This window comes from Camelus dromedarius, chromosome 13, assembly GCF_036321535.1.
Source record: "Camelus dromedarius isolate mCamDro1 chromosome 13, mCamDro1.pat, whole genome shotgun sequence".
In the NCBI taxonomy this organism is placed as follows: Eukaryota; Metazoa; Chordata; class Mammalia; order Artiodactyla; family Camelidae; genus Camelus; species Camelus dromedarius.
In genome coordinates, this window is record NC_087448.1 from 10,079,511 (window position 1) to 10,107,045 (window position 27,535).

Here is a 27,535-nt window from a genome sequence, read left to right on the forward strand (position 1 = left end):
TCCCTTTGAGAGAAATGATGCTGAAATTTTAGCTATAGTAAGAAAAAACGCTTTTGAAAAATCTTTTACAGTAAAATTTAATAATTTTAAATAGAAACAAGCCTTAGCAAATTTACTGCTATTCGTCTCAATTTGCAGTTTCAGAATTTCAGTTTATGTGAATTGTTCCACTTTTTTCAAAAGGCAAAATGTCAGTCATTAGAAACACTAGTTGATCCCTTGAGATCTCATCTAAGTCTGCGTAGTCTTTGGATTTCTGTCTGTGAGCATTGTGACGTGCTTTATAAATGGTGATTCTGAAGCCTGTGTCTTTCATTGTAGGCAGCAATGTGCTATGTCCATGTCACAGCCCTGGTGGCAGAATATCTCACACGGAAAGGTAAGGAATATTCCTTTGTTTTGTGAAGTAAATATAAAATTGTACAAAGCAGCAAAGATGAGTGAGAGCCATTCGGAAGGATTTGGAGGTGAGGGATGTGTGTGTGCACACACTATATTCATTGTTTTGTTTGCTAGCATGATATTTGCTTGACTCAGTAGGAACTGCTGAAATGCAGAACAGAAGTAGATGGCATGTTGTCATGTAAGCTCTTACTAATAACCCATCCTGCAAAAACTAGTTAATGAGCTTTGCATCTGGGAGCCTCTGACTGGCCAATCTCAAGCTGAAAAGACTTAATTTTCCCTTAAGATCGTTCCCACTTGAAGTGTTTATCAATCAAAAGGCAGCTGTAACAGGAGGTCATCAGACAATATTTTCTGGAGCACAGCCCAGTTGGCTTTGTTGTGTAAGCAGGCAGCCTGCTGCCCGGAAACCTTGCGTCCCCGTGGAAGGAGCGGGCAGGAGTGAGCATTTATTCCCACATTAGCAGGCCACAAGTCCTCTGCCGGTTCCTCTGATTAAATACCAGTTAACACTTCAGAATCGAGAACATGGTGTTTTAGAAAAGCTGGTTTTGTGTGCATGTGTGTGGAGCCGGGCAGCACCCGCTCTAGTAACAAGGAGGACCTTCACAACGTGAGGAAACGTAAAGTCACAGATGGCAAGGCCTGGGAATTTCTATCTTCCTGGCACAGCTGGCTTTTTGGAATGGAATTTAAGGGAGTTAGGCTTGTCGTACATCAGAGAAAGAAATCAAGGAAGGGCTCCACATTCTCTCCTCCCAGCATGAGACCTTTTGTCAGGTAGAACATCTCGTGTTTAGAAGCAGATGTGTCCCTCCAGCCGGAGCCACCGCACCAGCCAGAGGAGGTGCTGGGCGGCCTAAGCCGAGGGGGGTCCCAGAGCTCCAGCAGCCCCGTCCGTGCAACGCTCAGAGGTGTAGGGGTTTCCTCTCTCACCCACTTGGATGGACATGGCCCTCCCTCTTTTTCCTCCCTTCTCTGGTTTGGTGCAGCCTGTCCTTGTGGGCAAGGAGAAGACAGCACTTGGGCCACCACCGTAGCTGTTCCACCAGAGCTGAGCTGTGTATTGCAATGTACTCTGTAGCCAGAAACATGAGTACCTGGCTTTTATCATCTTGCTTTTTGTTCACACACGTATCCTCAAGCGCCCACTGCTTTTCACAGCGGAATCTGTCTGTAAAAAAGACCAAGGCTGAAGTAGGACAGTGGCAGAGATGCGACCCAATTCATGAATGGCGTGGAAGCCTTCCCTGTATGCAGCGGGAACATCTCTGAATCTATGACCTACTCTTTCAAGACTTGATTTCAAAACACCCTGTGTTCCTCTTTCCCCTGCAACATGGGAGGTCTCAATTCAAGTTTTGACTTCTGTTTTGTTTCACTTTGCTGTGAACAGCGACCACAGTAGAGTAGGAAGACTTTTCAGATCCTTCTTCACTTGATCGTTTTTACTCAGCTGACATTGTCTGACATAAAACTCTTCCCGGTGACTCCAGGATGAGTCAAGGTCCCCAGTGGGCCACTGTTGCTTAAGGGGTTTGTCCTTATGCCGGGTATTTATGCCAGTTCCAACCCCCACCACTTCCCCAGAGGATCAGAGTGCCTCCACCCCGAGGTGTGCACGCTGCCCTTCAGCTGTGGGAGCAGAGGCCTCTCCTTGCCCCTCAGGTAGCCTGTCAGCTCACGGCTGCCGAGTTCCATCTTGGTGGACTGCTTCCCACAGGAGAAGGGCAAGGTCTAAGCCGAGTTCCAGGATAACCCCAGCCAGAGTGGGTGGGATGACAGCTGGAAGGAAACAGTCGTGTTTGAGTCTGTCTCCCTCTTTGATTGGCTTTGGCTTCTTTATTTTTCTTGGTGTCTGAGCGTGGGTCGTCCTTCCAAATCAGACTGTTGTTATTTGCTGTTCATCTGATTCAGTACCTATTTTAGTTTATTTGAAGATTGCATACATTTTAATAAAGGTGGGTGAAAAATCGAAAGGGTTCAGACAGAAACAAATTGAGGAAGGTGAAGGGTAAATATGAGGAAGCGAATGAAGAAAAGAGCCCAGTGGCCCCCAAGCTCCCTGTAGGAATGCTGGCCTGGGACACGGAAGATTTCAGAATCAGGGATCCCATTTACTCCGAAAGCACACAGCGCAGGAAGCGCCCTCAGGGGTCGTCCACTTTCAGGTTAGTAACTGCAGCTCTTTCCCCTGCTCTCTCAATTCTAGGCATGTTCAGACAGGGATGCTCAGCCTTCAGGGTGATCACCCCGAACATCGATGAAGAGGCCTCCATGATGGAGGACGTCGGTATGCAGGACGTCCACTTCAACGAGGTGAGTGCTGCCCAGAGGCCCGTGGGTCTTGAGTGCTGCTATCCGCCCGCCAGTGCACTGAGTGAGGGCTTTCTCTCTGCGGCCGCTGTGGACACACTCCGCTCTGAGATAACGAATTCTCCGGAATGCTGAAACAGAACAGTGAAAGCTTCTGCCATTCCCTTTTCTAGGAACTCCTCCTTTTCTCTGGAGAGAGAGTTGGAGGAGTTAATTAATAGTGAGTAAGGCTTAGAGCTTGACCACTGGTGGTCAAAGGTCTGGTATTTTGACCATAGTTTCTCATTCTTTCCAGCAATTAATTTCTCCGGTTCATGAGTTTTATTGCTGTTTTAATCTGTCTTTACAGTCGGTGTCTCCAACACGAGACACCTCTCCAGAGTCCCCAAACAGTCAAATCCTTGAGAGGCCAGACTGGGCTGAGGGCAGAGCAGCCCCTGTGCAGGGCCTGGTTCCTGCCTCCACTTGAGTGCCATCGCCCGGGGTCTACCATAAGCAGATAAGACCACACTATCCTACCCCCAAGAGAGACCAGAAAGTTTGACTTTAGATCATTGCAGCAATTTCTGCAAGTTTCTTGCCAAAACTGGATCACCTTGTGACCACTTAACTGTAACTGGGGAGTTTTGAAATCAAGCTAGGAATTTGAACAAATGCCAGTTTTCTGCATGGGTTCCTGGAATTTCCTATTCCACGAATATCTCTTTGTCATGTGTTCCCACCTCCCCTCAACTCAGAGCAACATGGAACAGTCAAAGGAAAGCTTTTTAATCCTGCCCATCTTTTAAGGAAAAATAAAGTTCTCTGTTTCTTCATGTGCAGAGAAAGAACAGAGAAAGGAATCACTATCTTCTGCCTGTCATGCTTGTTTTTATGATGTCAAGTTCCTACAGTTACTATTACGACTGTAGTCACGTTCATGCCAGTAAGCAGTGCCTGGGAACAAACATACTCGGTGACATTGATGAGGAATCAGCAGTTCTCAAAGTTCTGGAACTCCTGGGGTCCCTGAGACCCTTGCAGGGAGTCTTTGAAGTCCTCACTTTTCAAATTCAGTATCTATGTGAGGCTGCATTTTCTTTGTATACATCATCCGAAGGGGCATCATGAGGAGACTGAATGTGGAAGCAGAGACAGGAATACAGGAGTCTCCTACAAAGTCAGACATAAGAGTTGCAAAAATGCCACTCTTCTCCTTAATTTTTTAATGCTATTTTTTCATTAAAAATGTTATTTTTGGGTACACATAATATGTTTATTATGGTTAGCTTAATTAAATTAATAAATAAATCTTCTTACATTTTTTCAGTTTCCATTCCTAATACTGTAAATATTGAGAGATAACACACATGTGCATAAAAGTTCTCAGCTATTTTTAAAGAATTCTCAATTTTTATGATATATAGAGATCTTCAGACCCAAAGGTTTAAGAACCACTGTCCAAAAACTGTCTAGTCTCAAACAACCCTCTAAATTAAAAACCAAACATGAGAAAGGAGGATAATATATTGAGTGATTTTTATACTTATATGTTAAAATAATTTTAACAAAAATAAGTATCCTGAAGGAAAGGGAAAAAAAAACAATTGGTTATCACATGGTATTAACAGTTCAGCTGTCTCTCCACCTTGAAATGCCTGGACCAGTGGTGATTTTATCTTTTATTCTGAAGCATGAGCCTGTTCCTCAGGCAGAAGGGCTCACATGCTCGTGGATTTGAACTCCTCACTTCAAAGAGTGTTTTGACAGGGTTCTTCCCTGAGAAGAGGCTTGAACACATTGTCCCCTTGGAGAAACCACCCTTGTCCCCTCACTGCCCGTTTAGTCCCCCGGAGTACAGCGCTTTGTTTAGACAAGGAAAGCAGTGATGGCAAGGATGACTCAGGATTTGGAAGTAAACAGTGCTTGTACCCTGTCCTCACGGCTGATAACGTGAAATTCAGGTTTCCTCATCAGATTGAGTAATAGCTGGAATCGTCTGGACAGTCCAGGGAACGAGCCCTTGCCAGCAAGGGCGGACTTGATTAGGGAAATGTGTGAATGGCATCCACTCTGAGTGATAACTGAACATGTGACAGGGATAACTTTATCAGTTATTTTCAGAGTATGGATTTTCCACCCTGTCCTTGAAACGTAAAGGGGGTAAATCTTTAACAAGGTCCAGAGTACATGGCGATATGTAATGATTAGGATGTGACACGGGGCTGTAAAGTCTCAAGTAAGCCCTGCACATAAAAATGGAAACTAGCCAAAAATAATGTGTTCCAGAAGCCACGAAAATAGAAATTGCCACGTACAGTTTTTGCTTTAGCTCTCAAGATGTTTCAAAAAATGAGAAAGTCACATATTTCTGCCAGAGGACTTTTGGGGAAAGCTGACAGGAATAGGTGTAGAACAAGAGCTTAATAAAAAAAAAAAAAAAAAGCACTACCCTTTTAATCTGCATTACTAGATGTATTTAAATGCCTAAGATGCTCTCCCCACGTGATTTTAAAGGCGCTACCTAAAAAGGCACAGTTCTTCTGGCCGGAGGCCGCAGATGAGTTTTTATTGGTAGCAGTCCATCTCCCCTGACGGGATCTGAGAGCAGACTCTCTCCGAGCTGCTTTTGATTAAAGAGAAACATTCCATTCCTGTTTGCATTTTGTTTCACGAATTGGAGCCGATGCAGATGGAAGGACTCTGAGTTCCCTATGGTGTCAAAATTCCATGCAGCTTGTGTGTTTTTGAGATTCCCCCCTCATTATCCCATACAGTCAGAAGGAAATAGCACACTTGGGAAATGGAAGAAAGTCTAAGATAGGGGCTATTTTGAGAAGTTTGGTCAGGGTTTAGGAAAGCCAGTGAGGAATACTCCAGAACCCTTGAGGTTAGTAACAGCTGGGTTGCCACCCCTCAGCCTGTGGGCTGAGGGAGGAGAGAGAGAGAAACTATACAGAGTGCCCACCTGCCTGGGCCTGTGGGCTTTGGACAGGGGGCCTCAATTCGGGCACCTGGGCAGGGAGGAGGCAGTGAGCAGCCCCCACCTTCACTCTCCTCCCGCCCGCCAGCCTCCTGCTGAGCCTCCACAGCTGAGTCTAGCATGCAGGTCGGTGGTCCTGGTGCCTCGGCCCCCACAGCACAGAGCAAGGGAGGATGGGGCAAGAGGGACTCTAGCGGGGAAATGGAAAACACAGTCCATCCTCAGTATTTGCCCAGTTGCTAAAATGTCTCTGTAACCCCTAAGTCAGTACCCACTGAGGCACTTTTCCTGTCCTTTGGGGACAGGATAGAGTGGCAAAAAATTGGAACCCAGACATTCCCAGCTAAGGCTGAACAGCAACACTCTGCCATCTTGTTTCAGCTCCTGCTATGAACAGGGGTCCTTCTCTGGCCCCCAAGTATGGTGCTGAGGTGCTGAGCACAGGAAGGTGGTGATGTGCCTCACAGAGCACATACTTGCTAGATAAGGTTCATTCAGGCAGGAGTTACAGTGCTCTGGGTCATGAATTCAATGTTAATGAATCAACAATATGTACTTAAATCAGGTGTCCTTAAACACAGACACACATAAAGCAAGGTTATATACTCATCAGTTGTCAAAAATTTTGTAACCAGAGGTTTTCTGGAACCTAAGCCTGTATTTCCCCTTGGAGGGGTGGCTCAGCATTCACAAATTCAGTGTTCGCGTTGACCTGAGATCATAAAACAATGAGGATCACTGTATGTGGCCCACTTACCTATTGTCTCCTAGAAAAACAACTGTCACGGTTCATACAGTGAATATGTGAAATTGACCAGAGAAGTCTCTGACTTACATTAGCCAAACTGTGTCTATTCAGAAACTACTGCCAGTAACAAACCTAAAATATTTATACCTACAGAACATGCTAAGAAAGAGTTTTCAACAGAACACATTCTAGGATTTGTCTGTTTACATCTTATCCAAGCTTGGTGATTGTCAGTAACCCTGTAGTCGTCAAGCATCCACTTTTCCTTGACCGAGCATGCTCTCAGGACCATAAAAGTTATGTAACATATCTTTCCTTTTATGTTTCTCCAAAACGATATTAGTAGGGAGCATGGCCATGAAACTTATCTAACTGCTCTGTCCTTGGCTCAAACCAGACACATGGCCCTGCTTCACCTTGCAGATATTTCCTAAGCTCCCCTGTGCCGGAGAGACAAGGGTGGTCCCTGCCCCAGCACATGACACTGCTTTGATGCTTCCTTCCCATTGAGGAAAGATACCTAAACCACGGTCCCTTAGGATCTGAATTGGAAGTTGTCTGAGTTCTTTGTTGACCTGGAAATTTCTATGTTTACATGCGTTGATTCATTCCATAAACTCACTATGGGCCATGTGTCTGCTCAGGGATATGTGAGTGAGGTGCCTATCTCAGAATTTCTGGGCCAGAGCAGTGGTCTGCAAGCTTGAGTGTGCTTAGAATTACTTAGGTTCCTGTTACAAATATGGATTTCCATTCTCACTACCTCTCCCCAACCCATCCACAGGTTCAGCCACGTGGGTGTGGTGCCTGGGAATCTGTATGTTAAGAAGCATCCCCAGTGATTATGCTGCTACAAAGGATCCTCAGCTGTATCTTGAGAAACAATAATATAGTGGAAATGTGAATTATGCCATGATGTGCATTGTTGCCCGAGCCCACTCACATCGTGACAGTTATTCCCAAATGGTAGATAACAGACAGCCTGCTTCTTGAGAAAGGTTAGATTAAATCAAACCCATCCTAAGATGGAGCAAATGTCATTTAAATGTTAAAATACCCTGCACATACACAGGCTCATACAGGCATTCTTGTGCACACGTGCACACATATATGCCCCCATGCACAGTATTAGTGAGCCATCTCCACACATATGTGCTTTGTGCCCTCTGTTGCATTTTGCGATGCTGTGGCACACTTAAAAATGACTGGCTGACGGCATTTTAAACAGCTTCCTGAACGGCTTATGAGCTTAGTGTACTGAGATCTTTTTAACACTAGTCTGACATCATAAAATATGTACTACTTTCCAGATGCATAAAGTTCTTTGAGGTTTTTTTCCCCCTGACCAGTAATTACTTGTACAGTTCTTCTCATGTATTGACAATTTAGAAACAATAACTTGGCATTTAGATTTTAAACAAGGTGGTAAAACTATTGGACTTTCTGTATGACTGCCTTTCAGGGTCACCACTATCTGATCATTATCAGTATTAGTTCTGGTTTTCAGGTGATTGCTGAGAATTCAAAGTAAATTTATACATGAAATTTCTGTTGAGAATATTATTCATATACGCCCTGATGTTTAGTTACTATGAGGTCTTCATTTTTATGACTCTTTATAATTTTGCGTTGACATAAGTTCTCTCAGCCTTAACTATCTATGATTGCTGGTTATTTCTATTCAGAGAATTATTACTTGATGCATCAGCCATAAGCATCTAGGTATAGAGTTGATATTAGCTTGAATAATTTACTTTACCAAATTAAGCTTTAATGCTCAGTAGTGCATACTCTAACTTTATGAGAGGAGGACTTAACTATTTAAAAATAAAAGCCATTTTTAGTTTATGATTGGGTAAATTCTTTATATACTCTACGTTTTATAGCACTTTTACTACCATTTTTTATAATAAGTGATATTCAGACTGATAAACTGCAGATCCAGAATGCCTCCGGAATCATAAGAGAACGTAAAGTACTGCCCAGTAGCATATATAGGTTGATGATGTGTTACTTCCTATTTCTTATTTACCATCCAGTTGTGATCGTTATTTCATAATTATTTACTAAGCTCTATTCACTTTATCAAACCTTCCTATTGTCCAACCACTCTGGGGAGTTTCCCTGGTTGAAGTCCCTCTTTTTGTTCCAAATATGGCAGGATTTTCCCTAATGAACTCAGTTGTCCATAGTATTGAAATGCTACTTGAATTCAGGTTTCATTGTTATTAAACTTTCCATGTGTTTCTAGTTTGACAAATGAGAGTAAAAATAGTATTCAAATCTTAATCTCCCAGTTAGGTTTGGTCCAGGAGATTACCCGCAAACTCTATTTGACATATATTTGTTAAGTGATGAAATCTAGGACATTTAATACATACATGAAAGGCTGCTATACACAGATGCCTTATGAGGGTAGACAGGTCATTTTAAAATCAAGTAACATCTTCCTTGTGTAATACTCCCTTTTTGTGGTAGTTGATGTATGTCTGTGTCCATTTTCATGCCTCTATAAAATTATCTACGTTCAATTGCTAATTTATTTTTGACATGGAAAACTGAATGTGGCTATTATGTACTATATGTATGTATGTATTTTTTTTGCAGGGGGGAGGTAATTAGGTTTTTTATTTATTTTTTTCTTTCAATGGAGGTACGAGGGACTGAACCCAGGACCTCGTGCATGCCAAGCATGTGCTCTACCACTGAGCTATACCCTCCCCTAATCTATGTATTTAATCTCTCCCCAGCCTCATCTCTTGCCCCTTTCTCACTCAGATTTTGTACTCCAACCCCTCAGTCTGCTTACAGATTTCTCACGCACCATGCTGCCATCACTCCCGTGTCTTTGCCCATGCTGTCCCCTTTCTCTGGAATGTCTCCCTTCCCTTCCTTCCTACTCCCGCCTTTCAGCTTCACCTCACTAACTCCTAACTATCTCGAGGACTCAGTTTTCACTTTCTGCAATTTTCCATGCCCCGCTGTTTCTCTGCCACTGGATGGATGCTGCTCCTGTCAGCCTCCCTGGTCCCCTGGCATCTCTTTATCAGCACGCTCACCACTGTCTTTTATAATCTCTTCGTGGGTCTGGCGCACACTAGCCTCAGCTCTGTGAGAGAAGGAAGTGCTCTCCACTGGATTGTTGGCCTCTGCAGTGTTCACCCAGAGACACACTGACTATTAAGTCAGTAAATCCCTCCTGCTCTCAGTTCAGGGCATCTACCCTTGTGCCTTGTAGTTTGGCATGTATTTGAAGTCACTGTGGTTTTCTGTGTCCTCAGCATCTTAACATGTATGTCACATCTCCAGCTGGTGGTCATGAGTCTCTAGGTACTTCAGCTCTAGCTGCTCCAAAGGATAACCTCTGTGTATCTTTGAGGGCCTCCTGCTCAAAGCTACTTTCATGTATACCACATAACCTGATAAACTACCCCAAACCTCCGCTGCGCATTTAGTAAAAATCTATAGAGCCATTTTTACAAATTACAGATAACTAACATTTATTTATATAGATTTATTTTATAAACCCAGTGTCAAACACAGTGCCATGCACATAGTAAATTCTTGGCAAAATGTGTGAATGAATGAATGAAAGAATCAAGTTAAATGATGTGGTAGTGACTGTGCCTAATTAGAATTTTTCTAACTCTTTGAGAAGAATTTTCAATTTTCTCTGAGATCACATTAAAGTTACTCTGGGTTCCCACTGTGCTGTAACTGCTGTGGCATGGAATTAAGAATCTCTAGGTCTCTTTGATCCCATCCACAATAAAGAGGGTGTCATCATTGTGGATTTATATCCACAGTGTGGACAATAGTATACTTTGAATAAAGCCCGGTAGTGAGAACAGAAGGGGCCAAATGAGTAGTCTGTAAGGTAAGCCTAAGAACAGCTTTAAGATGGGTAAATTTCCGTGCCTTTGACTATTTCATTATCAAGAGAATGCCTTGGTTGTACAACATTCTCATCCCTGATAGGAAATTGGGTCTCCTCAGAATTCGTCCACTTCTGCTGTAGTCCCACAGCACCACTGAGAAAGAAGAGGCTCAGTAAATATCCAATGGCAGTGTCTGTGATCTAAGATATACAAGAAATGCAAGGCTTTGATAAAGGGCTCTTAACTAATTTCCCTACAGTGAAGGATAACTATTAGCAATATTGTTCCAAAACTAAGAAAAATGCAGACTGATTCATTCATCCAAGAAATTCTTGACTACCAAATATATATGTGGCACGGTGGGGTATTACATAGCCCAGTAGAAATAAATTATCATTTAAAAAAATACAAAGTAAAAAGTGATGATTTAAGTAAAAGGTTTGTTTAACTGGCCTATGAATTACATACAACATTTAGTTTTCAGAGCATTTTGGTGAGTAAAATTTTATTTGATCCTCACAGCTACAAAATTAGGTTACGTCTTATTACATTCCCCAGTTTTACAAATATGATAAAGTAAGTATATTGAGACTGACATTTCACAAGTTTTGTTTTTATGCTTTTCTTTTATGTAGCTTTTTATAATCAGAGGAGCATGAGAACATCATAAAAGTTTGTTGTGATTAACCTGGATAGGTTCTCCAGTGGAAAAGATTTGAGACAAAACTAAGAAAAGTGAGAGGGGCTTGCATCTTTGTAATACAAATGCGTAAGGAAAAGATATGGTGTTAGAACAGTTACTGATTTTTTTCTTTGTCTATAGCTGTAATGATTGTTACTGTGTATATCTGGCTTTAGTCTTTGCACTTAATGAGACCTGCAAAAAAAGTATGAGACAACTGGTATACCTCTTTATAAGCATGGTCCAGATTTCAGTCACACAGATAATGGTTTTATGATTTGTGTGTTGTAAATATGACATAGCAATTAAATATCTTGCTTTAAAGTGGTTTGCTTAAGCCGGTTAGGTAGTATTTTCTGGTCAGTTGATTCACAACAGCTTTGAAAATGTTTATTTTCTTTGGTCCTATAAACGGTAGATATTAATGCTGTAATGGGACATTAGGCTGGTAATGAAAATACACAGGTCCTACCCTTCATTTACAGTGTTAAAGAGGATAGAAACATGTTAAAAGGCAACTATAAAAGTCTTAAGTTACGCCTTCTGCGAGGAATGCCATGTCAGTTTCCCTATAATACTCTGTCTGGGCCGGGGGCCTTCTTCTTTGATCAGGACGTGCTCATGGAACTCCTGGAACAGTGTGCAGACGGACTCTGGAAGGCCGAGCGCTATGAGCTGATCGCCGACATCTATAAGCTCATCATCCCCATCTACGAGAAGCGGAGGGATTTTGAGGTATCTTAGTGGTTTGTTTCTTCCTCTTTGAGGTGTCCGTAGAGTGACACACATCCCCAAACATCCTTACGTGCAGAGAGTGCAAGCGGGCCACTCAATGAGGAAGGGGTCTTTGACCCTCCACATGGCACTGGAGGTCACCACCCTCAGAGCCATCAGGTGTCTGCACACACAGGCCCCCCTCTACACAGACCCCAAATCTCAAACTACAAGGGTGGGGAATTCTGGCACTGCACTTTTGAAAGGTTGCCAGGAACTGAGTTGTATAATCACCACATGCCTTTTCCCTCAGAACTCTTCCTTATTCTGCCTGCCTGGAAAAGCAGTGTCCCTTCCATCCTTCCTGGCTTGGGGAGACTGTCCAGTTCCTCTTAGCATGTGCTAAGGAATGGAGTGGGAAAAGCAAAGACGAAAAACGTCACCAGAGGACTTTACCACCTCTGGCATTCCATGTTAACTTGAAAACAGAATTTGCTTACTGCACCGTGAAAATCTGATGGGTCCTCCATATGCAGGATGGCCCCTTGGATAGGAAACGTTCCAGCTGAAAAATGATCACTACCAGTTGTGTAGTCAAAATGCATTTTTTTTAACTCAAATCCAAGGAATTTTTACCTATATGATCTCATTTCATTGTTATTTTAAAATTCATTCACCTAGTTACAGGTGGGGAGAAATGGGTTTTGTTGTGCTTTCCAGAGGCTGGCCCATCTGTACGACACACTGCACCGAGCCTACAGCAAAGTGACTGAGGTCATGCACACCGGCCGCCGGCTCCTGGGGACGTACTTCCGAGTGGCCTTCTTTGGACAGGTGAGCCTCCTCTGTGTTCTCTAGGCTGACCCAAGTCCTCCTTATTCTCATTTAAACTCTATAAAGTTGTATTTTTAAATTTCCTGTTTCTATAAATGCTAATTTGATGAATTTGTCATATTTAGTATGATGCTTATCTTCCTCAGTAGTAAACTTTCTGCTTTTTTTTTTTTTTTTTTCTTTCTTCCTGTCTTTTCTTTATTACTTTCTTAAGGCAGCGGTAAGTTCTCCCTCTTAGCAGCATCTTTGGTGCATCTTTGGTACTTCAGTGTGGTTTGCAAGTTTCCTTTTCAAGTCTGTATGTATATCTGTCCAGTCATTAGAAACTCCAAAAAAAATTAACATTTTATTCCATTTACAGAAATAAATCACCTGTTCCCTTACACATCTATACTGCATGTTTTAAACCAAAATTAAGACTTTCTGGTTTCCTTTGTCCTTGTGTATCTCTTTCTTTTATAATATAATATCTCTGCAAGTAGATTTACCTTTGTAATATTTCAGAAACCCAGTAGGAAAGGGTTCATTTAAATTTAACTGAAAGTTTAACCTCCAAGTCTCTAACATGATTAAATAGTGTGAATTATAATTCATTTACTTAGGGTATGTGGTTTTCTATGAGCATTATATAACCTTCAATTTATTCTGTTATTGTCTCTTACAACTTTATAGCAATACCAGTTTACAGACAGTGAAACAGATGTGGAGGTAATTACAGTAAATGCTTAAAAAGCAATAATGTAGTGAAATTACTGCATCTAAACTCCTAGTTTGATGTGGGTGTTTTTTGTTTCATGTTAGCCTGCATTTTTTTTAATACAATGTGATTTTTGTTGTTGTTGTTTTTTTGTTTTTTGGCACCATTTTCTCTTTTATTTTAGGTGCAAAACAAACTTTAAAAAAAATGTATTTTAAATATTAACTCCAACCTGGGCTTTTTAATTTTCAACCTTTTTCACTTCCCATGCAATGCTAAGCCTTGCTGTATTCACACGTAATTTGTATTGAAACAGATGACAACTGGTGATAATGAAAATTTTTTCTGGTATTATCCTACAACATTTTAAAATATTTTTCTCAAAAAAAAAGAAATAAAATATTTTTCTCATCAGTAAAGCAAAATAGAATTTATACCAACTTCACATAACTTTTGCCAAACCTACTCCAGACCAGATTGCTTCCATTTATGCCATAAAATCCGTGTAAACGGGAGAGGTCAAGGAGGGATGTGTGTGTGTTTGAGGCCAACAGCAGGCTGCTGAGTCACGTGTTAGTGAGTTCTGCTCCTTGGGAATGTGAAACAGGCTTGAATCCCATCCTTAGACGTCACTGAGAGAACACAGTCTTGAATCTCCAATCTCTCCTTTCCCTCCACACTTAGTGACAGCATTCTTGAATGAGTTTGCAGTTTCGTGTTTTTCCTTTATCTTTGCACCCAGACTTCACATTATTATCATTTTCCTTCCTATTCAGAAAGCCTGATTTTATTTTATATTCATTCCCCCCCCCCTTTTTTTTAATCCTGGTAACAAAAGAACCCTTCCTGGGTGGTAAGCCTTGGGCTTATATTTGGGGATAGCTCTAAATGTGCTGTATGTCACAGGGATTCTTTGAAGATGAAGACGGAAAGGAGTATATTTACAAGGAACCCAAACTCACACCTCTGTCAGAAATTTCTCAGAGACTCCTTAAACTGTACTCAGATAAATTTGGTTCTGAAAACGTCAAAATGATACAGGATTCTGGCAAGGTATGACCATGCTTGGAAACATTTCATAGCAATATAATATTGTTTTGATTATGTATGATTGATGATCATGTATTATATATTTATAAATGTGTATCAAAAAAAGGAGACCTGGAAAAAGTTCAGAATGGTTGGCCTTGAGTGGCAAATGTATTTTTTTTCCTTCTTAATACCTTTCTGTGCTTTCCAGAATGCTTTCATTAAGCAAACTTTTATTTCATAATTTTAAAAAGATATTCTTTTACAAAATAATTGAAGTCTGAAAGAATATGCTGTTTTTAGTCCAGCTATTTAGAAACTCTGTAAGAATAGGGTCCAAAGTTCTGTTTGCACTTGTGCCTGGCTTATTACCTGACACTTTCTGACCGGTTGTTTGATATATGGACAAATGAACAGACAGGCAGACAGAGCAAGGAATGAACTAACTGGTCAGCATGTTTGTAGAACGAACTACAAACGACTTCCTACAAACTGTATCTACTTTCTGCTTAAAGTGGCTGTCCTCTGCTATACTGCTCTCTTGAAGATCTATTTCTGAACTACAGTTTCAGAAATAATCAGACAAATTCAGATGGGAAGTCATTCCAGAAGAAAACCAGCATATCTTCAAAAAATTCAATGTCATAAAAAAAAAATAGTGGGGAATTCTTCTAGATTAAACAAGACTAAAGAGACATAACAACTAAACGTAAAATGAAATCGTTGATTAGATTCTGGTTCAAATGCAAATAGTTATAAATAACATTCTGGGGACATTTGAGAAAGGTAATCTAAACTGGGTATATTGGGTGCTTTAGGAAATTAGTGTTGATTTTGTTAGGTATGATGATGAATTTTAGTTCTAGAGGAGAATGTCCTCATGTTTGGGAGGTGCTGGCTGAAGTGTCATGATGTGAATCACTTACTTTGAAATGCTTCAGCTAAAAAAAAAGTCTACATGTCCGTGTGTGTATGTGTGTGTGTGTGTACAGACACAAACAAACAAATACAGCAAAGTAGTGGTGACTGTTCTCAGTGGTAGGTATGTGAGTGTTCGTTGTACTTTCTTTTTCCAGTTTTCTTGAAATTTTCTAAAACTTTTACCAATATAAAGTGGAAAAACACAGTGTAGCTTTGGAGGAGGCTTTCAAATAGCACCCCTCTTCTGTTTCCTTTATTCATTTAAAGGTCAACCCCAAGGATCTGGATTCCAAGTATGCGTATATCCAGGTGACTCACGTGGTCCCATTCTTCGATGAAAAAGAATTGCAAGAGAGGAAAACGGAGTTTGAAAGGTCTCACAACATACGCCGCTTCATGTTTGAGATGCCCTTCACCCAGACCGGGAAAAGGCAGGGCGGGGTCGAGGAGCAATGCAAACGGCGCACCATCCTGACAGGTACATCTCCCAGCCATCAGCCACGACACCAGGGTAAAGAGCTCTTCAGAGAGTTCCAGAAGCTTCTAGAATTGGAAGGGCCCTTCCAGCTCAGTTAACTTTCCCTGCATACCCATTTCAGTTTAACATGCATCTAATGCTTTTGAAGACTCATGACATTTTTCTATTTATCTGTTTGTGTTTTTGTCTGCCACAGTCCGGTAGGTCATATCATTTACCCTTTTTAGAATCTGATGAGAACAGTGTGTCCTTATCTCCTCCACACAGTTTCAGGTGATTTACAGACTTTCTGAAACCCATGTGGATCCCACTCTAGGCCTGTGGCCCTCGGGTCAGGAACCCCTGCACACCATCCAGCATCTGCTTCATGGGAAGGGACCCTTTACACATCTCTGTTGCATAGGCCCCAGTGTGAGTCTGCTCAAGGATTTTTGGTGGAGTGAATAAACGAGACACGAGGCTGGGTCCCTCCCACCTCATCTCTGAGAGTTGCGGGCCAGCCTCAGCTTGAGCGCCTCTGGTCCCAGGAAGCTCAGTGCATTCAGAGGCTGCACATTCAGCTGTGGCAGAGTTTTAATTGATCCTTTGTCACTGTTTAGCCATTGATAACCCATCCTGGAACTCTGTTTGGCATCGTCTCCCAGTTCCTGACAAGTGTAGTCATCTTGGGAGTGATTTTTGTGGGGAGCTTGACCCCATCTCTCTTAGGTTAGGGTCAGCTTTCTTGACTTAAAGATCAGTGGTGAGGCTGTTAAGAATTCCCGGTGTGTCCATATCTACTATTTAGGCACATTTTTCAAAGAGCGGCCAGAGTTAAGTTGAACCAGGACAGTGCCCATTGCTTGTCCAGGAGTCAGTGTTGTCATGTGTTCCGCCTGGGTGATAATGGGGAACATTATAATAATTAGTGAAAGGGGCTGTGAGGATGGAGCATTTCAGGTGAGGCTCCGCTCTCACCATTGAATTCTACACTTTTTTTTTTTATTTGCCCGTATGAAATTTGTTGATAGACAGTATGCAGGGTGATGCCAAGCTGTTTCTTGTCCACGCAGATATGCACGTGCCTAACCGGAGGCTTTGTGGGTTGCCCTACCTTTGCCCATTTCTCAAATCTTGGCATTCTTCAGCTTGCATCACACTCTGCTCTCTTCCTGGGTAGCTTTAAATCTGTTCCTGGAGTTTCAGCTGCCACTTCCTCAGAGCCTTCTGAGCTTCAGGCCAGGACACCTCCCCTGCGTGCCCCTTAAACACCACAAACTCAATACATGTCTTCAAATCCTCCTCTTCCTTTATTTTTCTTTTTTTCTTTATTTTTTTTTAATTGAAGTATAGTCAATTTACAATGTTGTGTTCATTTCTGGTATACAGCATAGTGATTTATTTATACATATGTATATGTTTCTTTTCATATTCTTTTTCATTATCGGCCATTACAAGGCATTGAATATAGTTCCCTGTGCTGTACAATAGGACCTTGTAGTTTATCTGGGTTTTTTTTAACTTTTTTTTATTGAGTTATAGTCATTTTACGATGTTGTGACTTACCTGTTTTATATACAGTAGTGTGTAACTGCAAATCTCGAACCTCCAATTTATCCTCCTCACTCCTTTTCTCCCACCTAGCTGGTAACCATAAGTTTGTTTTCTGTTTGTAAGTCTGTCTCTGTTTCGTAAATAAGTTCATTTGTGTCCCCTTTTTTTTAGATTCCACATATAAGTGATATCATGTGGTGTTTTTCTTTCTCTTTCTGGTTTACCATTAAATGGGTGGCGTGTGATTCATGACTCGGTTAAAGCTGTTAACCAAAGAAAGAACATGGTTCACTATAAAATAGGTCAGAACAGCATATTGTGGAGGGTTTTTCCCTCGTCCTATGATTGAACTGAGATAAAAGCTAAAATTGAAAAAAAAAAACCCCGAACTCTATTTTTTTAAAGAAAGAGTCTCCACTCTTGCTTTTAGAATAATAAGGTAATATGTAAAGCACAAATAATATTGTCCTGGAAAACATCAGCCCCTCCCCATATGTAAATGAATTATTTTTCTAATGGACACAGTAGCAAGTTTTTTTCAAGTGAAAAACCACTTCTAGATGGAGTCACTTTATGAGAATTACCAGCTTACATGTTTATCTCCACAGCTGTGATGACCTCAGATCAGTGCTTACCAAAGGTTGTACCTGGTCTGCAGCATCAGCATCCCCCGAGAGTTGTTAGAAATGCAGATTCTGTGGCTCCACCCAGACTTCCTGAGTCAGGAACTCTGGGGGTGAGGCCCAGCTGGTGGTGTTTAACAAAGTCTTCCAAGTGATTCTGGTGCCACTCAAGTTTGAGAACTGCTGATTGAAATAAACCTAGATCACTGATGAGTCAAAGTCAGGATTTTTTATTAGGATTATTCCCCTCAGGTAGCATACTGATTCATGAACAGTTACCATGGGGTGTTTTCCCTGGCCAGTTTCCCATTTTGTCACAGAAATATCTTAAATTAAAGGACAAGAACAAAGCTCTAGACCTGCCAGAGCAGAGGGGACAAGGAGTAACCCCACTGCAAAGAGAGATGAAGTAGATACACGGGCTGCTGACTCGGGAAATAACCACCTTGAGAAGTGTGGGCAGTGCAGAGCCCATCCTCCCTGTGTGACCTTGGGCTGGTCATTTTAACCTCTCTGTGCCTTAGTTTTCTCATCTGTAAAAGGAGAGTTGTATTATCCATCTCATGTTAAAGAATTTTATAATTCTTTACAAAATCCTGTAATTTTGTAATTTCCCAGGAGGGGAAAGAATGTACTTCACTTTGCTACATCTCACCCACTGTTGGGCTCCTTGCCTTTTGAGGTCAATGAGGAGCAAAAGGGGGCCAAAACACCCAACAGAGGCACAGGGTTTGCCCTGAAAGATCTCAAAATTTCAAAAGGATAGTTGTTGGTCAGTGTAAAGATTTAGAGAGTTATAAAAATGCTATTCAAAGCCTGTAAACTTTATCAACCATCAGTTAAAGACATGCAGACCAGGATATTCTGAAGACTTTGAACTTGAGAGTTTTCTCTTGTGTTATTAAGCCCTTAGGTTCTTCTTCCATTGTATTTCTTCAGAGCTGACCTTTGGCCTTCTGAGTTACGGAGAAACCCCAGCCCTCCCTTGCCCTCTGAACCCAGAAAGCCTCCCTTTCCTGAATAATTCAGTCACTTGGCTGCAATTGTGGGATCACTTGGAAAACCTAATAATCACCCTCTAGGCCCTCTGGTGTAAATTTCTGAGCCTGCCCCCCAATATGATCCCCTGTGTCCTTTTTTCATGGAATTCATCTCATGGAGTTTCTTCCCAGTCACTATTCCAGAGGCTTCCAAATCATATCCAGACTCCCGCTCAGGTTGGAAGTATTCTCCCATATTCAGTCTGACCAGACTGCACACCCACCCACACTTCTCAGCCATTTCTTCTCATCCTCCTGCTCAAGGGCTGCAGATCGCTGGTGTGGGCCATTGGTTAGTAATGTGATGGTTCGCTCAATCTACCACCTAACTTTCCACCTTCCAGGCCAGTTTGCTTTTCCATTGAACCATTTGGGTGGTAATACATTCTTTAATTCAACAAAATTAATCGAGCACAGGCGATGTTCCAGCTTGGCGTATCAACAAAACAAAGCTCTCTGGCTTGTGCAACTTAGATTCTAGCAGGAGGAGACAGATGACAAGCAGCAAATATAATAGGTGAATGTTTCTGTGTCGGAAGGTAATACGTGTTGTGGACAAGAGCAAGGGGGGATTGGAAGTTTGGGGTTGAAGGGGGTGGGTTGCAGTTTAAATGATGTGACCAGGGTAGGCTTCATTGAGGAAGTGATGTTTGAGTCTGGACTTGAAGGAGGTGATGATGTGGGCCATGCAAACATCTGCAGGGAGAAGGAGCTGTCAGGGCAAAGGCCAGGCCAGGGCTCCCTGTGCCCAGCAGGCCAGCATGGCTGGAGCCAAGTGAGCCCAGTGAGAGGAGATACGACGCCAGCAAGGAAGGCAGGGAGAGGGGAGTCCCAGGTCACATGGACCTGGTCAGCTCATGGACGGACTCTGAGTTTTCTGTATCATTACACCTCTGCCTTGGCTCTTTTAGACTCCAGTCGCCATCACAAGCAGGTACTCAGGACCTCTTATACCTACTACCACACTCAGCTCTCACAGATTCCCAGGACAGCAGGGCATTTATGAATGAGAGCATTGAGCAGGGAATGATAAAGTGATTTCTTCAAAGACAGACTTCTCACATTAAAGGTTAACAGGGACCCAGCTCTCTTGACTTTATATGATGCCCTGTCATTAAACACACACAACGATCAAGGAAGACACAGTATTCTGGTTCCACGAAATACTGGCATGTGACCTGGGCAAGCTTTGGGTTCCTTTCCTGTCAGACAGGACTGGCTCAGAACGTGTGGATTACATGCAGGGTGTGCAGTAATTCCGGGACCTGTTCCTCCACAGCAATACACTGCTTCCCATACGTGAAGAAGCGGATCCCCGTCATGTACCAGCACCACACGGACCTGAACCCCATCGAGGTGGCCATCGACGAGATGAGTAAGAAGGTAGCCGAGCTCCGGCAGCTGTGCTCCTCGGCCGAGGTGGACATGATCAAACTGCAGCTCAAGCTCCAGGGCAGTGTGAGCGTCCAGGTGAGCCAGGCGTCCCACAGCGCAAACCACGGGGCAGCAGAGGGAACGCTCCTTTAGACCTTGGGAACTTCAGATGGCTCACACCAGCAAGGGCAGGGCTGGTATAGATCCCTGGCTTTACCTGTCAGTCCTGGGACCTCCCCTGATGTGTGGTTCCTCCTGATTCCAAAGCCTGCAGTAGCCTTAGGGTCTCTCCACCCCAACCTCCAAATGTGTCATTCTCAGGAAGCTGTGTGCCCCGGGCAGGGGACGGCACTCCAAACAACCTGGTTTTTCTGTAATTTAGGGAATTCTAGGTGCTTAATTAGAAGCATCAAGACTCTCAAATGTAAAAGAAGTGTGGATAACCCTAGGTTTTCATACAAAACTATTGTTTTCTGATTTCTATGAAAATTATATCTGAAAAATTGCTTTTAAGTTTCACTCTCTTAGTAGCATCTTTTGATTAATGAAATTCTTCATTTTAATATAGCCCAATGAAAATTTTTTCTTTACTAGTAATATTGTGTGTGTGTGTATGTGTGTCCTCTTTAAGAAATCTGTTTCAGAGATGTTCTTCTGTGTTTGGGTTCCTATGTAGGTCTACAGTCCATCTGAATTGATTTTGCATTTGGTAGGGGTCAAGACATTTCTTTCCTATAGCAATTTGAATGATGTGTACCATTTATGGATAAAGTCATCCTAGATTTAGGTGCTGATTACACAAATATGTTCAGTTTGTGAAAATTTATCAAGTTATACACTTACAATATATGCACTTTTATGTTTGTATAGTACACTTCAATCATAAGGGTTTTTTTTTTTTTTAAGGTATTTTACTTATATGGTTTCCTAAGAAATTAGTAGATGTTAAATTGCTCCCTCTGGTGACCAGTATGCTTCTTGCTTTATTGCTGTTTTTAAGTTTATATACATAATTCTAGCACCTGCTGTATGTGTGTGTGTATTCCTCTATCTAATTCTTTTCTCTTTCAAGAAGGGTGTGTATGTTCATGAAAGTTACATGTAGATTGCAATATAGCGGTTTCATTTTGTGAAATCAGTTTTTGTCAACTTTTTGCCAGATCCATGCTAAGCTGTTACCTCCCATTTTTCTAAATGTCATTCACCACAGAAGTATTTACAGATGTTTTCAACCTCTTCTCTTATGGCCCCAAAGACTTATGTGCCAAAATAAATTATCAAGTGAATGTGATAAAATACTCCGGCAATGTGCGTGAGTACGTAACGGGCCAGAGGCCACAGTATTCTGCAACTAAAACCAAAACCACTCAGTAATGTGGCCTGGCCTGGGAACATCCAGCCTCTGTCTGAAGGCCAATGGAGGGGTGTGTGTGCCAGTAAAGGGTGAGACTGGACAGGATGAGCTTTCTAAAGGGCAAAATGTGCCCGGCCATTTGACAGTGACCTTAGAGTTTTATAAATGCCTGATCATCTTTAAAAGCAAAGAATTCCATAATGAAATGAGGAGATTAAGTTTATACATGTGTACCCTCTAGAGTAACAACAGAGTTGGAGTCAGGAGAAATGAACTTTGTTATTTTATTTGTGTATTTCTTCAATTCTTCCACCAAGAGACTCTCTGGGGATGCTACTGTACAGGGTAGAGCCATCAGGGTGGCTTTGTGGCTCTGCACTCCACTCCAGGATCTTGTTATGTCAGACTTTATCAAGTCTTGTTATGTCAGACTTTATCAAGCCATCAGCTTCTCCTTTTCAGTTCTTCTTAAAACTGAGCATCTGTATCATTTTGGATGAATGTTCATTTGGGTCATCTTTAGGTTATTAACATAGCTCCCTACACTTACCCAGTGACATACGCAATTGTCACAGAGGGTTAGCTAGTTGTTCCTGTCTCAGAGGGCCCACCTGTAACCACTGTGCCCCTCTGTCTCCCCACCTCTGGTGTGAGTTCAGTTCACAGCTCAGTTCCCCAACTGTTACTGTGAAAGTCCTCCACACCAAGGACCAGGAAGACAGACAGCCCTTCCTACCCATTACCTTCCAAGCCCACTAGATCTCCCAGGAAAAACCATGCCATAATCACATGGCCCAGACCTTCCCAAACTGCCTCAGGTGCCCGGAACTTTCTCGTTCCCACCCAGTGTGTCTCACCTTCTTTCTCTCCACACTCCCACATTTCCTGACTTACCCAACCTCAGAGAACTCTTCTTGGCTAATTGGAAGAGAGATATGGGGTTCTGATTCACTCATCCTGTGGCTAAATGTCCCGAGTCTTTGGCCTTCTGGCCCACCTCAGATGATTGGTTCATTGGAAGACAGCAAATCAGCTTGTCCATGGCTGTCTACGTGGTTCCACTTGGTGAACACTTGGGTTTTTAAACTGTTCCATATACTGTACTTTTCAGTTTTCATTGAACTCCCCAGATTGACCTCTTAGCTCATTGTAGTGCAGCACAAATACCAGTTGGAAGACTTGGGCGCTGATCTCAGTTGTTTTGCTTATTGGCTGATTGACCTTGAACAGGTCCTGAAGTTTTTCAAGCATTGATTCTTATTGCATAAAATAAACCATCATCTCAAGTGCTTTGAGGATGACTGAGATGATAAAGTCAAATAGCTTATAACCACATGAGCTTTATTCATGGTTTTCTCTTTGGGTCCTAAGTTCCTGGAGGGCAGAGGTCATGACTAACTCACTCGCACAGCATTTTTAGCAAATGCCAACGGAAATGAACTCAGTGATCATGACTATTTTCTTCATAACTTCAATTTAAAATCTTTGTTCTTTGTCTAGGTCAATGCTGGTCCACTGGCATATGCCCGAGCTTTCTTAGATGACACAAACACAAAAAGATATCCTGACAATAAAGTGAAGTTGCTTAAGGAAGTTTTCAGGTAAGGCACACTGGAAATGTCTTTCTCTTCAAGTATTAATCATTTCTGTGCTCATTCAAGGAAGAGATACCACCCCTTGGACTCTTTCTGTGTTCTTGGACACGCCTTGATTTCCCTCTCCCGCACCATTTCAGGCAATTTGTGGAAGCTTGCGGTCAAGCCTTGGCGGTAAATGAACGGTTAATCAAAGAGGACCAGTTAGAGTACCAGGAAGAAATGAAGGCCAACTACAGGGAAATGGCAAAAGAGCTTTCGGAAATCATGCACGAGCAGGTAAGTGCCACGCTGGGGGTCTTCTCATTTTAGAGAGCGCGCAGCCGTTGGGTCTCAAGTGCACCCTCTTTCGGCCTACGCCCTCTGACACCCTTCCAGAATTTTGCTCTCTGGTGAATAATGTAGCATGCTACACTGCTGCTACTTTCTACCCACAGGTGCCTGGGGACTGGCTAGCAGCTTGCCCACCTGTCATTGTTTAATGTGACCAGAGGAGAGCAGCCCCCTCCTCTTCTTCATGGCTCAGTCTAGCTCAGAAACAACCCACATTAAAAAAAAAAAAATACCAATGCTGTTCCTAGAAGTTTCTTTATTCACCCAATCCTTTGAAAAAACCAGGTTTACCAGCCTGGTTTAAGGAACTGTCTGTTGCATTAAATGTCTTTTGCCATTTAACAAAGGAAGGTTGTTCAGTTTTGACTGTTCATAGCTGACCTGAGTGCCCCCGTGGATTTCTCAAGGCTGCTTCTATATTCCTGTCCTTATGGGCAGCTTTCCTTATTACACTGCTCCCACCGCTCTCCTGTGTGGATTCCTTCTGATAGGATTACGTATGTGGGCTCGGCAGTCATCAGAGGGGACAGCTGCCCAAGCAACTGAGTGAATGTCACAGGGCAGCTTCCCCATTATTGCTTTTGAGGGGTCCATTCTTCATCAACCACAGCGACCTCTTCCGAGTCACGGTGTCAGTCTTTACAATTGGTGATGGTATCTTGATAACATAACTACTTCTGTCTGTTCCAAACCTACATTATTTTCCTTCACTCTTGCAAAATGGAAGCCAAGGCCATTTGTGTCAGTTAACATAGCATGTGGTGATTTAATTGAGAAGTTTCTGTTGCAGGAAATGAACGTAAATGTCTCAGCTTTAACTTGCTTTTTTTTTCCTCCATGCTAACACGCGCAGATGGGATGGTAATGTCATTTTTAAATTTTATTTCTCTGGATCTTGATAACTGGCTCACGTAAAGTTATTTCTGAGTTTGGGCACCTGCAGACCTAGGCATAGTGACAGTGCATGTACAGAAGAAGGCAGCCCTCTCTTGGGCATTTAGAAAAGTAGGAGAAAAAGATGGAAATGATTAAAGAAATAAATATGTGAATAACTGAGCAGAAAGGAAGTGTCTCACAGGAACAAGATTTTGGAGAAAGGTCTTTTCTACGGGCCTCCATATTCCTCTAGGATGGTGAGCTTGATCAGAGGGTGCCAGCATTTGGCACTGGAAAAGATGAAAGTAGGAAAAAATGATGGGCTGAAAGTATTCAAATAAACTCCCAGATTGTATGGACACAATGCAGTGCTGCGCTCTAAATTGCACCTGAACTTTCCATAATCTCAACAACTATGAAGATTAAAGTTCTTTGAGCCCTTCAGCAGAAGGGGTCATGACCTGGAGCAGCCTTGCTTTTGGTTTTTCCAGGGGAACCTCTGAGTGTGCATGTTCTTCTCAGTTTCCATCTGGCAACAGGTCCAGTCTTGCACTGAGAATTCTTTCCTGCGTTACTGAGTGTGCGAGAGACTTGTTCAGGGTTGGACAGGCAGCCCCTCTGTCTCTCCTAGGATGGAAAGACCTGTAAGAATCTGTAAGACCCTGAGAAAAGGATCTAGTAGAGAACACAGATGCTCCAGATTCATTTAAAAAAGACTTTCCCAAGGGACATGTCCATGTCGTGTCCCCGTCAAGTATGTGTAGAAGAGTCTTCAAGGTGCTTTATAATCTGGTGAGTCTGAAAGGCTCTCCATTCCCTAACTTGTAAAGGAAACAAAACATGTTGTTCTTGACTTTCTTTTTAAAGTCCTGTTCTGAAAAAGGTGTTTATTAGATGAGCTGACACACTCCCTCTGCAAACCGCCAGAGCCAGGCTATCTGAGGGCACCATCATTCTCAGTGACAGTGGCCAGTGGATGATAAGTTACGAGGAGTATCGTTCAGGGCATTACACTTGGGTAATGTTGTGTTTCTGTGCCTTGAGATTTGCCCCCTGGAGGAGAAGACGAGCGTTTTACCGAATTCCCTGCACATCTTCAATGCCATCAGTGGGACTCCAACAAGCACGATGGTTCACGGCATGACCAGCTCATCCTCCGTGGTGTGATTCGCCTCATGGACCAAGTGTGGGGACTTGCTTTGTCATTTGCAAACTCAGGATGATTTCCAAAGCCAATCACTAGGCTCATGCAAGACACAGGGGAGACCAAGCACAAGGAGAAGTCGTCGAGGGAAACCGAAGAAAAGGGAAATAAAGAACCATGTTATTTCATAGCAGATTTTCTAGAGGAGTCATAAGAGGGTATATGTATTTTTTTAAATCTCACTGGCAATATTCAGCATTTTCATTATGTCTTACCAGACATGTGTGGCGGACAGTCTTAAGCTGGGGTTACATTTTATTCTTCCTTACAAAGTAGTATTAAAAATAAATGGCCTGGAGAAAACAAGTGTTCTGGAATGTATGTGGCACTGAAATTGAGGCCGGGGTAACTTTTTGCCTTTAGGCTAAGCTGGAGAATCTTGAAAATATTTTTTTTTTCCTGTGGCACATTCAGGTTGAATACAAGAACTATTTTTGTGACTAGTTTTTGATGACCTAAAGGGACTGACCATTGTAATTTTGTACCAGTGAACTGGGAGGTTTAGTGCTTTTATACTCATCTAACTTGCACTAAAAAAATATGAAAGCCTCAGAAACTATGTGAGCTTAAAACTAGTCCAGCAGTTTAGAACCAAAGGCCTGTATTAATAAACACGACTATGCTAAAAATTTAAAGTAGTCCAGTATGCTGTTATGTACATAGAGTTTGTTGATACAGTCTTGGCGTTGTGTACATACACGTATGACATTTCTACATTTTTAATGCTCACATCAGCTTCTGCATAAAGTTCAATTGTGACGGATTTGTGCTGTTCTTAGTATATGCAATACACTTGACTTTACTGTTTTATTCTTGTAAATAAAAAGTGCAATATGAAGATGTATACAGTCTTTGCTGTGTTAAGTTTATAAACTGTTTTAAAAATTTCATCCTTTTGCCAAAATGGTGGAGTTTGTCATTGGTAAATCTTAAGTCTTGTGGTGAATAGTGGTGTCATTTAAAGCTTTCACCATGTTATATTTTCTTTTCAGACATTAATTTAGTAATTTTATATTTGGGAAAAATAAAGGTTTTTAATTTTATTTAACTAGAATCTCTGCCCTGCTGTAATTAAACATTCTGTACCACGTCTGTATTAAAAATAACATTGCTGATTTTCTTGTAGTGAGTATTGGGTATTTATTGTTTGACAGTCCTAAGAGGGGAAGGATATTGAAATTTTGGGGGTAAAATAATGTGGTATATGAAATTTGCTTTAAAATACTTGAGGGGGAAGAAGAGGATAGGTAGATGAAACAAAATTAGCAAATGTTGATAATTGTTGAAGCTGAGGTTGGGTAAGTGGGGACTCATACCCGTTTCTCCACCTTTGGGTAAGTTTCTGTGGTTTGTGTTTTAAGAGGCAGGTCTAGGGGCTGGGTCTTCCAGAGGGCTCGGATAGATGCTTTGTTGCGCTGGTGTCTGGCTCTGAATTCTATTTATTGTTCACAAGTCCGCGTAGTCTCGTGATACCTCTGTCTTTACCTCTTCAACTATATCAAGGCTTCCATCTTGATGATCTCTCTGCTGGCCTTTGAGGTGACTGCCCCAGGGCAAGGAGGTCACCTCTCAGCAGTGCATCAGGGGCCAGGTGTGCACACACTCCCTGTGCACTCCACCATCACAGACCCCGAACCCGAGTCAAGCGATGGCTCAGACTGCAGGTACTGGTCCTGCCTCTGGTGTGCCCTGTGCCCCAGCAGGTGAGTCAGTTCCTTGTCACTCAGCCCCAGACAGTTCCAGCGTTGGAAGGAAGAGGAGTCTTTCCACAGGAAATGAAATAGCCGTTTTTCCTACTTAAAGGGTTTTGAAGGCTGCTTTTTTCATAACCATTTGAGGAAAGGAAGCATGATACTGTGTACGTCCTGAGCATCCAGATGCCAAGGATCTTTCAGCATCTTTGGGACATTGTCCGTCAGTGGGTAAGGCTGAATTTACA

The 27,535-nt window shown here is 42.2% G+C and overlaps 1 protein-coding gene across 13 annotated transcripts in view; it reads left to right on the forward strand.

The window, feature by feature from the left end:
* DOCK9 (dedicator of cytokinesis 9) overlaps window positions 1–26,713 on the forward strand; it is a 256,366-nt gene extending 229,653 nt beyond the window's left edge. For 9 of the 13 annotated variants that reach the window (XM_031466259.2, XM_064493006.1, XM_031466265.2 and 6 more), the window contains exons 44-53: window positions 322–379; window positions 2,618–2,724; window positions 11,604–11,726; window positions 12,426–12,539; window positions 14,143–14,289; window positions 15,454–15,664; window positions 20,140–20,330; window positions 23,089–23,189; window positions 23,324–23,462; window positions 25,437–26,713. In XM_031466259.2, the coding sequence (XP_031322119.1) occupies window positions 322–379; window positions 2,618–2,724; window positions 11,604–11,726; window positions 12,426–12,539; window positions 14,143–14,289; window positions 15,454–15,664; window positions 20,140–20,330; window positions 23,089–23,189; window positions 23,324–23,462; window positions 25,437–25,559 (1,314 nt within the window). In that variant the 3' untranslated portion in view covers window positions 25,560–26,713. Of the gene's footprint in view, window positions 1–321; window positions 380–2,617; window positions 2,725–11,603; window positions 11,727–12,425; window positions 12,540–12,753; window positions 12,760–13,211; window positions 13,248–14,142; window positions 14,290–15,453; window positions 15,665–20,139; window positions 20,331–23,088; window positions 23,190–23,323; window positions 23,463–25,436 lie in introns of all 13 variants that reach the window. The other 4 variants (XM_064493012.1, XM_064493011.1, XM_064493013.1 and 1 more) reach the window with 2 other exon arrangements.
* Window positions 26,714–27,535: the final 822 nt, after the last annotated feature.